We start from the raw sequence: 18,555 nt of genomic DNA on the forward strand, positions 1-18,555 counted from the left end.
TTAATAGAAAGCAACAAATGAAGTTATTTAAAAATACATAAAAACCCCAATTCATTTAGACAATTACTTGAATATAATTTTCTATTAAAATTGTGTAAAAGTGAAAAATACTTTTCATGAAAAAATCTATATATAAAAATTATTTCTTCACAAAAATGTATTTTGTTTAATGTAAAAAAAAAAACAATGTAACAGAAATGGCCCCTGTGATGACTGTCATGGTCAGTAAGCTTTTTTTAAAAGAACAAGATTAAATCAGGTCAAATGGAGTGTGAACAATAATGTCTGTTCAAGGTCTAAGAAAAATATCTGAATACTTTTATTTTGACATTTTTAGTCATTACAATAATTTTTCAACATGCATAAAACCCCAAAGATGGCATTTATAAGAATTTAGCACTTGCATTTTGAACTAGATTTTCCAAAGATTTATTCTTTTCATCATCTCGAACATATGTGTCACTGACCCATTTAAACCTATATAAATTAAAACCTGTGCAGAAACACACTCAATTCACACACTAACCTATCATCCAGTTCCTCTGTCTTGCATTATCAAACTGCTGCCGAAGTACCAGGAAGTCGATGACATCAGGCATGTCGTGGTATCTGAGATAACAATAGAAATGCGAGTCGCAGGTTAAAAGCCACTCAGCGAAGATCATCGTGAATAAGTCACCGTGACTCACGCAGACTGCACTCACTTCATAGAGAAGGAGCCGCCCGTCAATTTGCCAGTGTCTGGGTCCAGGAAGGCCAGCTTCAGACAGCACAGAGTTGGCAAACCGACCTCATACTTGATGCCCACTACCTTCAACAGCTCCTGCTCCTGTAGGCACACAATCAGAAATCATTTTCTTTGTTTTATCATGTGTATGAAAAATACTGTGAGGTTAAAATGTATTTATTCGAATACTTACCCTAAGCTCTAACTTGTGCCAGGGCTGTTTTTTAGGATTTATACTGAAGATCTTGTTTTTTTTGGCCATCTCCACGTAAGCTTCATGGCCTTGACGGAAATAATACACCTGTTCACAAACACAACAAGCAGCTTAATGTTAACCATGTTTCTACACACCACATAAATACAAATATTTCCCATTTTAATTCTTCTTTAGCAGACTGTTGCACTGAGGAATGTGTTTTTTACCTCATCGCCCATCTGTGGGGTGAAGGGGCATCTCCGTGGCATGGTGTCAGTGATCCAGGGTGAGGGCAGCCATTCCTCTAATGTCAAACCCTGGTTCTGCAGTTCAGGTATCCTCTGAATGAATAAATACACGTTAAATAAACTCACACACGGAAGAAAATTAAAGGATTAGTTCACCCCAAAATTAAAATTTCCTAATAATTTACTCACCCCAATGCCATCCAAGATATCCATGTCTTTCTTTCCTCAGTGGGAGAGAAATTATGTTTTTTGAGGAAAACATTTCTGGATTTTTCTTCTAACAATGGACTTCATTGGTTTTTTCTTCTAACAATTGGACCATCGTTTTTAAGAGGGAACTACGTCATCACGTTGAAAGGTCACGCCGGCGCCGGCAGAAGTACCGCCCCACTGTTTACAATGCGACCGTACGTAGGAGGATAGTTCAAATAGTATTGTTTGCTATTATATATAGTAATAGTATTCAGTGAATATGAATAGTATATGAATAACATTCTGATGAATATGAATAGTAGTTCAAATAGTATTGCCGGCGCCGGCATGACCTTTCAACGTGATGTGATTCAAACGGTTCCCTGTCCGTTTGTTAGAAGAAAAATCCAGAAATGTTTTCCTCAAAAAACATAATTTCTCTCCCACTGAGGAAAGAAAGACATGGATATCTTGGATGGCATTGGGGTGAGTAAATTATTAGGAAATTTTCATTTTGGGGTGAACTAATCCTTTAATAGTTGAATAAAGTCGTTATTTTTGTTTGTTTTTGCGCACAAAAAGTATTCTCATCACTTGATAAACTTAAGGTTGAGCCACTGTAGTCACTTGGACTATTTTAACAATGTCTTTACTACCTGGGCCGGCAGATGCAATTACCTAGCAGCTTTTGAAGGAGTGAGACAGCTCTCAGATTTCATCAAAAATATCTTAATTTGTGGGCCGAAGATGAACGAAAGTCTTACGGGGTTGGAACAACATGAGGGTGAGTATGATGAGAGAATTTTCCTTTTTGGTTGAACTATCACTTTAATAAAGGTTGTGAATTTGCATAGAGACATCAGTGTCAGTGAAGAGTTTGAGATTAAATGAGATGTGATGTGTGAAGAATAAAAAGATGGAAAAAAAAAGAAAAAAAAACATGTTTTCACTTGTGAAACATTTTTTGTGTGTAATTTCAAGTCAAGATATAATTGTAAAATTATGCAAAAATTGTGAAAGTATTATTAAATTGTGTTCACTTTGGATACATTCAAAGCTAGATATGAAATTAACCTTGGCAAGAGAAAGGAATCTGTAATTGTATTCCAAACATTTTTTAAATGTAATTTCCATGGTTGAAATGACATTTGTTCATAACGGTTCAAGAAAAAAACAAGAAAAAAAGAATAACAGACCTCTCCTGAATGTTGTCAGTGGACACATTCAATAACATATTGAGCTTGATTGATGTGTTTTGAGGGAGTTTAATTTCTAAAAAGGTTCATATTAAAATAACACACAAAGGACCACTGACCTTCCGTTTCTCCTTTGGCTTCTTCTTCTTTGGTAGGGCTCCATCTTTGTCCTGCTTTTCTTTCCTCCTCTCTTTCTTGGAGTCTTTTTTCTTCTCTCCATCTTCTTCCGAGCTGCTGGCATTCTTCTTCTTTTTCTTCACGCTGGTCTTCTTGGGCGGTTCGAGGTTTATGCCAGCATCTGCTGTCCAGTCTGAGTAATCGCTGGAGTAATCACTGCAAATATAAACAGATCCGGCATATACAGTATTTGTGGATCTGACTGATGTATGTGTATAAGGACTGTCAGATATATGGCACTGTGTCATATGAAGTTTGAGGGCAATGAACATTTACCTTGAGCTGCTGTTATCATCAGGCCAAGGTTCTTTTTCCTCTCTTTCCTCTCTCTCTTCATCTGATGATTCTCTGCTTGGAGGTCTTGCTTCTGTTTCTCCCTAAAAACCAACAGGTATAAAGAGACTGAGGATTACCACACTCTTTTTATGCCATTCCCAGAACACAGCAAGTCTGATGTCACTACTCTGCAAAAATAATTGTATAATCTTGTTTGTTTTTTTGCAGTGTAAACAACTGGAAAGTATAAAATACTTAATAATCTACCAATTCTCACTTACTGTACTTGCACTCTCAATTGCCTACTGTTGTTCTGTCTGCTGTCTTTGTCAACTGCCTTTATTGTTGTTTGTTTATTGTAAAGTGTCCTTGAGCTCTGGAAAGGCGCTATATAAATAAAACTTATTATTATTATTATTATTAAAATATTCACAAACAAGCCAGTTCACAGCAAATTCCAATTTTACTAAAAGCAGGAGAGCATAAAACATTCACAAACAAATTTTAGATATCAGAATGACTATTGTCCAAACTGACCAATGACTGCTATTTTTTTTTAACTCTCTCTAATCTATCTCACATCCAAAAAAACAATTGATCTTCACAGTACAATATTTCTGTTGCAGTGTGAAGGAGTTAATTTCATTTTAATGCATGTTTTTCATGGTGAAAATTAAGATTTGGTGTTAGTTGGCACTTACACTGCAGTTGACAGTATGAATCTAGAATACTCGTTCTATAGATTGAGAAACCTGCTATGGATGCTACACTGACACTACAAATGGACCACTCACACTTCTAACAGGGATTTTAACACAACAGATGGAACAATAACACTTCAGACACAGCAGCAATAAAAAAAGACAATCCCCACAATAAATGAAACAATTTCAGTTTTAAATGTTCAAGTCAACATGAACTCAAAATTGACCCTACGTACTTGCGTAACACACATTCCTGTATAGTGAATGATTACTATATGGCAATCTTATGGCAGTCTTTTAACAAAAGGTAATAACTTGCACCGCCTCTGAAATGACTTTCCTTTTTGATCTGTCACCAGGCCCTTTTAGTTTTCAATCACCTGTCATACAGTAACCACTTTTCATGATTCAACTGCTATTGAAAGTCAAATACAGTACTTTTTCACTTATTGAACATTCTGTTCCTCTCTTAAATCATCCACATGTACACTACCGTTCAAAAGATCGGGGTCATTAAGATTTCTTTTCTAAAAGGTATTTATACTTTTATTCAGCAAGGATCCATTAAATGGATCAAAAGTGACAGTAAAGACTTTTATATTTTTACAAAAGATTAGCCTCGAAGATAAATCGCACCGTTCTCGCGGCTCTCGGCCTCGTCCTGCTTGCTGCATTCACGATATTAGTGGGGTTTTTTTTACTGTTTTTGGTCAAATAAATGCAGCCTTGGTGAGCATAAGAGAATTCCTTCAAAAACATTTTTTTAAAAATCATACTGACCCCAAACATTATTATGGGTGGTAACTTTACTATTTTACTACTTTACTATTCCTTAAAGGGACACTGCATGTTTTGACAGTACCTCAGAGGCACTGTGTTCTTCCTCGTTGGGTTCACTCTGACGACTCGTTTCCTCCACAGCCAATCGTGTATGGTAGTTATGCTGGTTACCCTGGTAACGGCGCCCCTCCTCCACAGCATTTTCAATAGCATGCTGGTATGAGAAACACAAACTTCAGTACACATACTGAATTTAAATTGCATGTTAAACAGTAGCAACATGTCATCAAGACACATTTATATTGATATAAAGGTTTGGCGGTTTATGATGCTGCACACACACAGTGCATTTATCCAACCTCTGACTAATCAATTAGTGAGGAAGACTAGTTTATCTACATATTTAAATTGATGATCAGATTGGATGATTTACCCGGTTTTCTCTGTGGTACTGGCTGTGTAAGCTGCGCCTCCTCCTCTCTGATCTGTAGGTGTTGATTTCCTCCTCCCCTTTAGCTGTACGCCAGTTTTCCTGCTTACTACATTCGTAAACAGACACAGAGAAGTGTCACAAACACCTCATCTATGTCTAACTGGAACAAACGGTATTATATTGCAAGAAACAATAGAAAGAAAGAAATGAGAAGGTAATGTTTGAGTAGGAGGTGTCCATCAAACTTTTACAAATAACAGATATATGAGTTTCAACTTCATTATACATCCTAAGGTTTGTTTGTTTTTTTTCTTCCAGGTTTTAAAAGCCTGATTCGCAGTGTGGTATCAGACTTTTGGACCCCACTGTATTTCTGTGTGGGTTTTACCAAGCTATGGCTGGTGATAGTTCAGGAACGAGGACCCGTCGACTCCACGCCACCAGGTCTCTCTCGGTAGCGATCTCACTGCGCGGAGCGTTACTGTGCATCTGCCGAACACCTTCGATCTGTCCACTCCGTCTCAAACCCACGTTAGGTGGAGAAGAGACTTCTGTGGGAGAACTGACAGATCCTACACACAAATAGACATGCAACGTGCATCAGCATTACTGCCGTCAACAGAATCACAATCAACACCCACCGGTTTATAGAGATCATCTTATGACCTTTTTGTACTTTACAGTAGCGATAACTTTGTCTTGCTAACTGGGGGGTTTGTAAGGCACTATTTTTTGTAAAGTCATGGACTGTGAAAAATACAGGCTTTCCATGTTTTTAACTGTTGAATGCATATGTGAATGTCTTTTTTAGCTGTTTTTTGTTCAATAGCACATTAGCGTTTACTGTGGTAACAAGAATCATGAAATTTCACTGGTATTGATATCGAGTGGTAGCAAACATTTAGTATTGTGTCAACCCTGCTTTACAAAAAACAAGCTAAAAAACTGAGAGTCTGCATTACCTCTATTGGCTCTGGTGTCAGAGCCCAGTCTCTGGTCCTGCTCTTGCTGTAGTCTCTGGATCATATTATCAAGAGGACTCGAGCCTTCTGCAGCCTGCTGACTAACCACCTGATTCAGCCCTAATTGAGGAAAAAAGACAAATACAGAGACATTTGTTCAGTGACAGATTGTAGGTGTATGTTTGTGAAAGCTGTGACCATAAACAAGTGGCCAAAAATTACTTCAAGGAATAAAACAACAGAAAGGAAACAAAGAGAAACTGCCTGTTTGCATTTCTTACCTGATGACGTGAGTCCCATCTGGGGTATGAGCTGTTCATCTCTGCAGTTCTCTCTGCCGGGAACCAGTTTCTGGTAGCGTGGAGGGTGAGGGTTTCCGTCCACGTCCACCAGGAATGGCGGGGGCATGAGGTGGGGTGCTTGCTGGGTCTGTTCATCCAGCACAAAGTTATGGGCATCACGGATCAGCGGCCGATAATCAGTGTGGAAGAACATCTGATCTGCTATCTGAAGAACAGATCAATAAATACATTCAGAGTAAATACACGTAGACTACAACTGAATAAAGACAAACAGGGCTTAAGACAAACAGACAGAAGCTGTATACTGACATCATATCAGTTACTGACCGATATTACAGATTTTTTTTTTATATTGGTATTGGACAATATTGGGTATTTAATTGTGCATGCTCATTTCCCCTATTTTTACATTTAGATATTACCATTTCTGTCATCTAACACTCACTTAAAGTTAATCTTTAAAAACAATCATTTAAAAACACTGTTAAATATAATCTTTGTCAAATCTCACAATGAATATCCATTTTTATACATTATAATGTTGTATAAAATTTACTTGTAGCATTTAAAACGTAATAGTTTTTAGTTTATTTATTTATTTTTAGACAAAATATCGGCCTGAATTTTAATATCGGTGCATTCCACATTTTTGCACTATTTATTTGAAATAAAGCTGGAAAAAAATATTAGATGGGGAAAAAAATAAACAAAACAAAAAATTAGAAGAGTTGCCTTGGAAACTAACTTTAATAAGTTTAATTACTAAAATTACTAAAACTGAAATACAAATTATTTTAAAGCTAGATAGAATTTTTTTTTTTTTTAAATGTCAACACAAATGAATGAATGAATGAGGCATTTATATAGCGCTTTCATATGTACTAATGTACACTCAAAGCGCTTTACAATCATATCAGGGGATCTCTCATGTTCATAACAAAATTACTAAAACTAGAATTAAAATGAAATCACAGTGTGTATCCACAGAGTGAATTAAAAAAGCAACGTGATGAAGTCATGTGACAACAATGTTGGATACTATTCAATCTATATTTATTTTATTCTGAGCATAGTGTCAGAGACAGTCATAGGCTTTCAGTACCTTGTCGTATCTGCTGCTAGAGCCAAAGCCGAAGATAAGCAGGTGACCATGAGAGTCAGTGCAAGCAAAGTGCTGCCCGTCTGGAGAACACTTACAGTCAAAGACCGCACCGTGGCCCTGACCCTCGATCTACACACAAACACACATCAAAGTAGAGAAACACAGTCTGTGAGACACAATAAACACCAATAAATCAATAGATTTGCATATTTACTTAGGTCAAACGTGATAGGATCTGATAAAAGAAATGGGAGTGTAGGTGGTTGGTTTACCATGTTGAAGTAAGAGCGTATTTTAACTCCTCTTGCTAGATCCCAGACGATGGCGTTCCCGTCGTGACCAGCAGAGAAAAGCACTCTTGAATCAAATGGATGTGGCTCCAACACAAATACCTCATCCTCGTGGCCCTGTGGGTGAAGGTCCATGATGACAACATGATTCATCACATATCGTCTCCTTTCAATCATTCTGGAGAGATCTTCACACTCTTACCATCAACACATGAATAAGGTTCCCCGTGTAAGAGTTCCACACTTTCAATGTCAAGTTGTTCGCAGCAGTGATGACTGTGTTGTCATTGCAATCCCAGGCCACCATAGTCACCTTCAGTTTTGTAACTTTGTCCTCTAAAGGTGGAGGGTTGTACTTGCTAAAAAAGACAGAAAATAAGAAAAGTTTTTAAAAGAAACAATTAGGAATGGCATTTCTAACTTTGCTTTGCAGCTGGCCTACTTTTAAAGGGCAAAGCAATGAGAGACAAACTATATGGAAAGACAAACTAAATCTTTCTATTTTTCTAATTTATAAAAAATGTATACAAATGATATTAAGAGCATAACAAATTGAGTAAAAAAGAGCTGGAATTAAGTGGAAAGTTGTAGGTTTATATATATATATATATATGTAAGCAATAAGGTATGAGAGGCTGTGCTGTATCGATTCACAGCTGAAGGCCGTTGTTAGGCTCGAGTGCCTGCAACCCCTTCAGCCGTGACTTATTCACGATACAGCACTAGCCTTGAGTACTTTATTGCTTTTATAAAACGGTTACCACACAATACAAATATTAAAGCCGAAAAATATGTATCTATGCAACTTTCATGAAGTAAAATCACTAAAGCATTCCTTCCGCTGGAAAAAATAGTCCCTGACCTTAAACGGCAACAGAAGTTACATACATTATTTCGCCAAAAGATGGCAGCAAATACTGTCTTAATGAGTGAGTCAGTCATTTATATATATATATATATATATATACTGTATATATAATTTCAATTTGGTCTTTTGGACCCCACGGTAATTTGACAAAAGCTGTCAAAATTAACAAGTTAACATGCAAATGATTAAATATGTTCATGTTACTACAGACTGACAGGATCTTTATCAGTAAATGATGGCGAAAAGAACATAAAAAAAAAAAAAAAATCCAATGGAATTTGTTTGCTTATTGTTTTGTATTGTTTTATTAAGTTAAGAAGACAATCGACTTTCTAGATTGAATATGAATCCATTGGTGGAGTTGTATGTTTATTCTATAATTGGCTTTAGAGTTGTATCTCAGTCGCTGCTGTGTTTTCAGAATCAATTGACCCCACGGTACTCCCAAGTAATTATGTTGCTAACGATCAATTGTTTAGCAAACAAAATGTAACATTAATGCAGTTAATTGAGCCATACTTTTAAACAGTGATTAATGTTAATCATACCCAGGTAATTTGGTGGCCATGTCCAGGAGAATGCTCCGCCAGTCTTGCTGCTGCAGCTGCCATATCCGCGCTGTGCCATCTCTACTGCCACTCACAAACCTACACACAGTTTATGGATTTAGATTTATGTTCAAAAACCTCATCTAAAAGAATCAATATTCAGTCCTTTTCATGAAGCTTCAGAATGAGGCATACTGTAATGCACTTTTAATCTACTAAAATGCTTAAAGCGTTAAGTAAAATGTACAACTTGCAAATTAATTTCCACTTTTTCTACCACTTCGAATTTATTTAGAAGGAAAATAAGTTGAAACTGAAAGCTCGTGAAATTAAGTTAAAATGAGAAAACTTATGGGTTAGTCTGGAGTGTCCTATGCAACAGCGATTGCTTTTCACCAACCACAGGATTGATTTTGTAAAGTTTATTTCTACAACACTGATCCCATTTGTCTTGCCATTCCTTGAGCATATAAGTGTTTATAATAGGTTTTAATTAAGGGTTTTTGTTTAATGTGCACTGAATGTGGCTCTTTTATTGTTTACTATGTATTACTCTATAATGCAGTGATGTGTTAAGGTCATGATTTGTATTAGTTTATTTTCCCAGAGATAAAAAAAAACAATAATGTTTTTTGCTACTGTGCCTTTAAGACTTCTATGCAAACACGCTTTGCATATAAAATGAGTAAAAGTATTAAGTATTGAAATTACATAGTATTAAATGTGCATTTACATTTACATACATTTTCTGTATGCATATGTGTATTGCTCTATAAAACAGTGAGGTTTATTGATGTGTGCTGTATGTGAACTACACAGCAAAAGATAATTTTCTTAAACAGTAATCACATCTTCTTAAACAGTCTCATTTTACAGTAACAATATCTATACATCTTTAAAACAATTTGAGAAGGAAAATTAGGTTACACTTTATTTTAAGGTGTCATTGTTACAGTGTAATTATATATTTAAGTACTGAGTAATATTAATGAACTACATGCACTTACTATAGGGTTAGGGTAGGATTAGGGTTTGGTTGAGGATTAGTTGCATGTAATTATGCATCATTTACTATGGTAAGTACATGTAACATATGTAACAAGGACACTGTAAAATAAAGTGTTACCGAAAATTACATAATATATTATGTTTTTTTTTTAGAGAATATATCCTGAATTATACCATGGTCTGTCTGAATACTTGATTGGCTTGGAGGTGTGCAATATAACCATTTAATCACTGTTCTATATTAATGCGCTGCTTTCATTGAAACGCACGCACACACACACACACACACACACACACACACACACACACACACACACACACACACACACACACACACACACAGATCGGAGATCATGCTGTGCACAAAGAAACAGAAGCATAGAAATTTGTAGTCAATGCTGCCCCGTAAATTTTATTAATAAATTATCTTCGCTACTGATTTGCTACATTATATCACTCAGCATAGAGGTTGTAACGTCACTGTTTTTGAAGTAAATAAACTCCCAGCTATATTGCTAGTAGAGATGCTGCACAGACGCAGGAAATTCACATGCACATCTCTCTCTCTCTCTCTCTCTTGCAATGACAGCTTTTGTCAATGCTGGCAAATGACCATGGTATAAGCAGGTTAATCCACGGCTAGCTGTGCATTAACTATTTGAATGCACTTCATGGGAACAACCATTTTTGTGTCGGGCAGTTCTTTGCTTCAGCATTTTCAAAAATGAAAATACACAGCTAGCCATGTATTATCTCTTTCTTAAATCTCAAATTAATACATTTTTCTTAACACTATGGCTTTTTTTTGTGTGTGTATTATCCTCAAAATTTGTTAAGAGTTTCATAGATTTTTCATAGATTAAAAACAATTTGCCAATGGGCTAACAAAAGTAAAAATTTTGAACAGATTCTAGATTTAAGATCTATTTTCTGAAATCTTAATATCTTATGCAATGTTGATTCTCAAGTAAATTTATCTTGGGAAGTTTAGACATTTGTGCTGAAAAACAAGACAAAAATCTGAAAATATTTTTTGCAGTTTACAAAGCAGTAGCATAGCGTTAATGTGAATTATAAAGTCAAAAATTGCATTACACTGCAAGGTAGGGAGGGTGTGTATGACATGAGCTTATAAGGTTGCATAAAGATAAGAGTGTATTACTCAAGAGTGTTACTCCGTTAAATAAGACTGCACACAGTAACACACAACGCACACACAGTCTACTCATTTGATGCATGAATATCTTCTTTTTGACAGTATACTCTTCTGCAGTTCTATTGATTAGTGAGATTTCTTCCCTCCTTATACATGTAACACTGGATGCTGTCTCCTCCGGTGAAAAGAATCCATGTGAACATCCATCTTTTTAATTCCTTAGGGACCTGATACAGACCTCTCCATCTTATTCTCCTTCTCTCTCTCCTCATTTTCTCCCTCTTCTCCTGTCACACTCTCTATTTCTCTCCCTCCCCCAATGCAAAAACATTTGCTCATTAAATTAAAGCACGTGAGGAACATAAAAGAGCTTGCAGAGACTGGCGTGTGTGGGTAACTGTCATATGCCTACTGTTTAAGTAGAAAGACATTTCATGCACCTGAATTATTGTACGATGTGTATCATAGGCATCTCACGCATGTTTGGGTGTGATGGGAACAAGGGTATTTTTTCTGCTGACAACATCAGCTCATAATTATAAGAACCCCCATGTTCCATTAATCCAACAAACCTGACATGCAAACACACACTCTCTCACATTCGCACATGTACACAGATAAATGGAGTCAGTGTTGCTTACCTATCTCCACTATGGGAGAACTGGATGCTGTCGACTTTATCCTGAGGAAAAATACAAAGTCATTAAAAAATATGAGGAGAACCTCAAAACAATAATGCATTCCTGCAACAGTAAAGCCAATAAAGAGAATGAAAATGAGGTGCTTTAAAACAAAAGATCAATATTATATTAATAATAAGAATTTATTTTTAGGCGGACACTATTATACATTTATACACATACACACTGGGGGGGGGGGGGGGATTGTATTACATACTGTACATAGATGTAACGTGATAAAATTAATTATTTTATAAAATAAATATGATATTAGACCATTATGAAATATAAAAGTATATATGCCATCTATTATACATTGTATAATTACATAGTTTAATATTAATCATTTAGTATTTGCATTTTTAAAATATCGGAGCGTTTTACCTATTTGGTAACAGAGACAGGGTGTTAGAAAAGGGCACAAACCAGATTCAAACTTTTCATTTGTGCAAAAATGTTTTGCATGCTCTACCTCTAACTTTTTTCAATATCTAAACTGCATTTTTGTTTATTAGGGTGTAAATAGTCACAAAATGAAAACAAACGAATTACATACAGTGTGAGACTCCAGCTCAGATATCTTCTCTGGTTGTCCACCTCCAAAGTAATAAACCCTAATGATGTGATCAGTGCTGCCTGTTGCGAGGAACATCCCACCTGAAATACCATTAAAAATCACTTAGCCTTACATAAATTACATCATAATAATCAATAACAGCATTGTGCATTCAAACCAGAAAAAAAATCCATCATTAACAAAAGCTTTGTCATAATTTTCAAGCAGGCGCAATCTCGCAAATTGAAACAATTACCACAATATGGCGTTAATGAACAAGAAACTCAAACAGATTCAGACCGTGTAATACCAAAGAAAAGTAGAGGAAAGAACTAGAATCTGTGTGTGCGTGTCTTACTGGGTGAATGCCAATACAGTGTTTCTTTTCTTCAGTAATGTGTATTTGAAGAGCTCCTGCAGCGCTTAACACTCTTTTTAAAAAGTCTGTGATATCTGTCTGACAACAGGATATTTATAGCCTCACTTTGCAGAAAATTGTTTAAGCTAAAACCATTCTCCGTCACTCTATAATCTGCTATCAGCTTTCAGAGCAATGAAAACATGGGAATAGTCACTTAATATCACATTTCTATGTGCACACACATTCATATAATCATGGGCATGAGTCTTAAATATTATGGCTGTCAATCGACTACAATTTGTATTTGAATTACATGGTTTACAGGTGAAATAAAAAAATCAACTGCAGTTAATCATATACAGTACAGGCCAAAAGTTTGGAAACATTACTATTTTTAATGTTTTTGAAAGAAGTTTCTTCTGCTCATCAAGCCTGCATTTATTTGATCAAAAATACAGAAAAAAATGTAATATTGTGATATATTATTACAATTTAAAATAATTGGTTTTCAATTTATTATACTTTAAATTATATTTAAATTAAATTAATTATTTATTTCTGTGATGCAAAGCTGAATTTTCAGGATCATTACTCCAGTCTATCACATGATCCTTTAGAAATCATTCTAATATGATGATTCATTATCAAAGTTGGAAACAGTTCTGCTGCTTAATATTTTTTCATAACCTGTGATACTTTTTAGGATACTTTGATGAATAAAAAGTAAAAAAAATTAAATAAAAATTAAAAAAAAGAAGCAAACTTTTTGTAACAACAATATACACTACTGGTCAGTAAAAAAAATTATTTCTTTTTTTGAAATAAATCAATACTTTTATTCAGCAAGGACATGTTAAATTGATAAAAAAAGTGATAGTAAAGATTTATATTATTAGAAAATATTTTTTTATTTTGAATAAATGCAGTTCTTTTTAACCTTTTATTCATCAAATATATTAGGCAGCAGAACTGTTTCCAACACTCATAATAAATCAGAATATTAGTATGATTTCTAAAGGATCATGTGATAGACTGGATGTCACATGTGACACTGAAGACTGGAGTAATGATGCTGAAAATTCAGCTTTGCATCACAGAAATAAATGATAAACTATAATAAATTGAAAACCAATTATTTTAAATTGTAATAATATATCACAATATTAAATTTTTTTCTGTATTTTTGATCAAATAAATGCAGGCTTGATGAGCAGAAGAAACTTCTTTCAAAAACATTAAAAATAGTAATGTTTACAAACTTTTGACCTGTACTGTATTTAAATATTTGATTAGAAAGGCCCACAAATTAAGGTAATAATGGCAAACAAAAGCACTAAAAAAGTGACTTAGAAGTTAATGTTGTTTGTTTCATTTCCATATTATTGGAATTAATCCTATCACTGGCCTACTGTCCAGAGCAATACATTTAAACAAATTTGTCAATCTGTCCAATAAAGATTTAAGGGCTGTTCACACAGGACTGTGGATTTCATGAACAGCCCTAATCAATATTCATACATTTTATTCCATTTTCTATTTTATATAATATAAAAGATCACATCTGTATCATGTCATATGGTAAAGCATTTGCGCAAACTGGCAGATCCCATTAATCGGTGTCTATAAACTCCAAAAAGACCCAACAAAAAAATTAAGTGTCCCATTTCTGAACACATGAAGTTTTACTACAAGCTCAGTGTTAGAACAAAAGCATTTTGTCACAGGGGTTCCCAATGGGAGAGGCTGTGAATGATAAAAAATACCTAATAAAATGGGAGCAGGTAGAGGTGAGAAATGAGCTTTGACACTTCTGGCCTACCTGCACTAAAAGAGGAACAGATCATCTGCACGCCTGGTCTGGGCCGTTCAATGAATTTGCTGGGTCGCTGCCTGCACAAACATACAAAACACACAGAAACGTGATGAGTGCCAGAATATAGGCTCTTAGTGGTCTTATTAAAGGTGAAGAGTGTAATTTCTGTACCAAATGGATTTGCAAAAACATTGACTGAAAAATGAAAAGTCTCAGCATATTAAGCTGTGTTGAGAGAAAGTTTTAGCACTGAAAAATAAGACATTTCAGCTCTGTTCAAAAGAAAATTACATGTTTCTCCTTTATATTAATTCAACTAAACAAAAATAGATTCAAATGCTTGCTCTAAATGGCAAAGAAAACATTCCAAATCTTAAAACCCCACAGATGTGTACGTGAATAAAGGAAACTCACCCAAATTTGAGCGTGCGTGCGTCCCACTGCCAGAAACAGATGGTGCCGTCAGCTCCAGTGGAGGATAGGAACCTCTTATTGCCGCTGCATAGAGGAGAAAACTACACACACACAAACAGCTGAAACAGGTTTGCAACACATTAAACATGGTCTCTATGAGTGGGCGTGCAATTGTGCATGACTATACCATACACTGCATATATTTGTCAATTTAATATATACCGTTCAAATGTTTCGGGACAGTACGGTTTTGTTTTTAAGAAATGAATACTTTTATTCAGCAAGGATGCATTCATTTCTATCCATTAGTGATGTCAAATAAAGAAATTTTCACACCGGCATATAAAACTATATTAAAAACCAAAAATGATATTAATATTTCTCAATAATACTGCTTTTACTGTTCAAATAAATGAACAGTTGAGTTCACCTTCTTACCACAGTGTTCCACATTTCAAACAGGGCACTATTAAGGTTAATTGTTTATAAAAAGATATTTTTACACCATAACATAGAACAATCAGTCATAATGCTTAGTTTATTTTCCCCATGTACTGTACATCCAATTGTGTTCTGTGACATCGGCTGGGAGAAAATTAATTTAAAGCTCCAAGTTTCCAGCCAAAGGGACTATGAATCACCATAATGGTATACACTAAACACCAATAATTACACTATTATCCTACAATGGTGTTCAATATGGTTGTCTTTTACAGTAATTTAGTGTATTACCACAGAAGAGGATCTAGACTAGAATTGATTGCACAGTAAAAATCCAAATAGGCTATTTTATTGTAGGAAAAATCACTGTTAAATCTGAAATAATTCTTTATACAGGTGAATTTGTCATGTATATATCTGTGTGTGAGTGTAAATGTTTTGCACACCTGTAACGACGTGATGGATGCAGCGTGGCCCTCCAGTACCGCCAGCGGGGCGCAGGTCTGCAGGCACCACACTCTGATCATTTTATCACAGCTGCCGGCTGCCAGCAGGGTGTTCTCATAATTCACAGCCATGTCTGAAATCTCTGCCGCATGACCTCTCAGTGTCGCCAGCAAACGCCCGTTATCCGTCGCCCAGATCTTCACCAAACAGTCGTCTGAACCCTGAGGAAACACCACAAATGGTAAGCCCTCAGGACCCTGCTAAAGTCGTACGTCAGAATGACCTGCTTTTCACACTAAGCCCTCTTCCCAAAGTTCTCATCAGAAAGTCCACAAGAATTTAGTCAAGTGTTTTGCAAATGAATTAACTCATGCAGAGATTCCAGCCAATTGTCTGAAGCTAAACCAATGCCCACATCTAAAGATGGAAGTATTGAGTCATTTAAAATGCACTTAATACAATTAAATAGGCTCAGATAACAAGACTGGTCTGTGCCAAGAGAAGGAAATTACCTAAGAGTGAGTAACAATAACCAAAAACAAAGTTAATATCACCTTAAAACAACCCATTGTTTTATGTATCTAAAACCACTTTGGAAACTTACCTAGCTCTGAGTCAACACGAAATCAAAATGGACTCTCTATTTACTTAATTACTTTTATTCATGTTCCTGTCTTATTGAGAACAATTCAACAGTGAATATTATTCCAAATAAATAACTTTCTTTTCCTACTTTAGATATATTTAGATTTCTACAATAGCCTGGGCCTGTGGATAATGTCTTATTTGTTATGAAAAATATCTAATACTATTTATGCTTTTTATTTAAAAAAAAGTTTAAAACAAAAACAACTGATTGTTGTTTAAAAGTAACTGTTTTTTTCTTTCCTTCTGATCAATTCAGAATATTTATTAATTGTGCAGTATGTAGTGGGACAAGTTTGCGGTCGGTAAAATTATTTTTTAAAGAAATTTATACTTTTATTCAGAAACGCTGAATTAAATTGATAAAAGATTACATTAAAGACATTTATGTTGCAACAGACTTCCTATTCATCAAAGAATCCTGAAAGAAAAACTGTATTATGCTTTCCACAATAATATTAAGCAGCACAACTGTTTTCAACAGTGATAATAATAAATGTTTCTCAAGCACCAAATCAGCATTAGAATGATTTCTGAAGGATCATGTGACACTGAAGACTGAAGTAATGATACTCTCTCTCTCTCTCTCTCTCTCTTGCAGGGTCCGCTTCACACACACATGATTTGGCACAGGTTTTACATCAGATGCCCTTCCCATCACATGAATAGACTACATTTGAAAATATATTCAAATAAACAAACAAAAAACAGTTATTTCAATTTCACAATATTACTTTTTTACTGTATTTTTGATTAAACAAATGCAGCCTTGATGAGCATAAGAGACTTCTTTTAAAAGCATTACAAATATTTTTGACCTCAAACTTTTGAATGGTATAGAAGACATTTATAATATTTCTGCAGGAAGCATTGGGAAGATGTACACACTACACCATCCCATTGCTTCCTGCAGAAACATTATAAACGTCTTCTAACACAAATGTTACTATTCTTTACTAATACGTCTAGAGAGTCCAATGTGATTTTGTTCCAAGGTGAATCAAACATGCTTTTAACCTAAAAATGCAGCACTGTGGCATTGCATTTCCATGACAACAGGCAGAGGATCATAAAAAGCAAGTGCTGCTTACAGCCGTCTTTCAATCACAGCTTGATTGAAAGATGCTTTTTTCCCCTCAGATAATCAGCTTGCCATTTACCTCCTCATTTTGTAAACTGAAATTTAACAACATGAAAATATCACTGTTGTTTCCAGAAACACTAGAATTAACTCCGATAACAACAGTTAATATGCAGGCCACACATGCATATCGAATTGAGCAAAGAAAAATGATCCCCAAGCCACACACAGAGACGAACATTCCCGAAGATCTGTTAAACACAGACGGAATGCCAATGACACACTGGCTAATGGCTCAGGAATATGAAAGAGATGATTTTATTCGTGGCTCGCAGCCAAATCCACAGAAGAAACACTTTTTTTCAACATGCGCGCACAGACACGCCCCCCCCACGCCGGGAGAAAAAGACCTATAGAAAGAAAAAAAAAGAGGAGGAAATACACCGAGAGACCAAGATCGAAAGAGGAAAAGACAAAGAGAACAGGAGTAGGAGAGAGAGATAGAGGGAAAAGGGAGGGAGAGGCAGAAAGAGGGGGAGTAATCCTTGCTGTTCAGCCATTTTTGGAGCATTACAAACTTGCAGAGTAAAATGGAACCCAAGAGTGCACACTCAAAAACACACATCAGCAAAACACACACAAGCACGATCCTACGGGCCGCTTAAAACCAGAGCGCCGACAAATGTTAACAAAAGCTCACGCCACAGGCTGAAAGTGAGATAATGTCAGAGAAATGCCCCAATCAAAACACGTCCACTCACACACACACACATGGAACCTTTAACAAGTTTGTGATGATGTCACAGAGCAACAGTATGCTTGCCCAGATGGAATATGCAAATGACCTTTGACCTCTACACTTATCCCAGAGTCAAAACATTATCTGTCCCTGTGAGCTCAGAAGGCTCACTGTCTAAAAATACCCTTTTAGTCACTAGGAAATTAAGACAGA

General features: G+C 35.6%; 1 protein-coding gene across 4 annotated transcripts in view; it reads right to left on the reverse strand.

The window, feature by feature from the left end:
- phip (PHIP subunit of CUL4-Ring ligase complex) overlaps window positions 1–18,555 on the reverse strand; it is a 38,778-nt gene that overhangs the window by 11,641 nt on the left and 8,582 nt on the right. For all 4 annotated transcript variants that reach the window (XM_084099284.1, XM_084099283.1, XM_084099285.1 and 1 more), the window contains 20 exons: window positions 15,877–16,098; window positions 14,990–15,090; window positions 14,582–14,652; window positions 12,402–12,502; window positions 11,807–11,847; window positions 9,002–9,100; window positions 7,788–7,944; window positions 7,568–7,702; window positions 7,296–7,424; window positions 6,173–6,398; window positions 5,892–6,011; window positions 5,318–5,501; window positions 4,930–5,035; window positions 4,579–4,710; window positions 3,013–3,113; window positions 2,679–2,892; window positions 1,151–1,264; window positions 921–1,028; window positions 705–829; window positions 527–609 (listed from right to left, as the gene is read on the reverse strand). In XM_084099284.1, coding sequence (XP_083955410.1) covers window positions 527–609; window positions 705–829; window positions 921–1,028; window positions 1,151–1,264; window positions 2,679–2,892; window positions 3,013–3,113; window positions 4,579–4,710; window positions 4,930–5,035; window positions 5,318–5,501; window positions 5,892–6,011; window positions 6,173–6,398; window positions 7,296–7,424; window positions 7,568–7,702; window positions 7,788–7,944; window positions 9,002–9,100; window positions 11,807–11,847; window positions 12,402–12,502; window positions 14,582–14,652; window positions 14,990–15,090; window positions 15,877–16,098 — 2,569 coding nt within the window. The remainder of the gene's footprint in view (window positions 1–526; window positions 610–704; window positions 830–920; window positions 1,029–1,150; window positions 1,265–2,678; window positions 2,893–3,012; window positions 3,114–4,578; window positions 4,711–4,929; window positions 5,036–5,317; window positions 5,502–5,891; window positions 6,012–6,172; window positions 6,399–7,295; window positions 7,425–7,567; window positions 7,703–7,787; window positions 7,945–9,001; window positions 9,101–11,806; window positions 11,848–12,401; window positions 12,503–14,581; window positions 14,653–14,989; window positions 15,091–15,876; window positions 16,099–18,555) is intronic.

The sequence above is a fragment of the Abramis brama genome (assembly GCF_963993115.1).
Source record: "Abramis brama genome assembly, chromosome: 22".
Classification (NCBI taxonomy): domain Eukaryota; kingdom Metazoa; phylum Chordata; class Actinopteri; order Cypriniformes; family Leuciscidae; genus Abramis; species Abramis brama.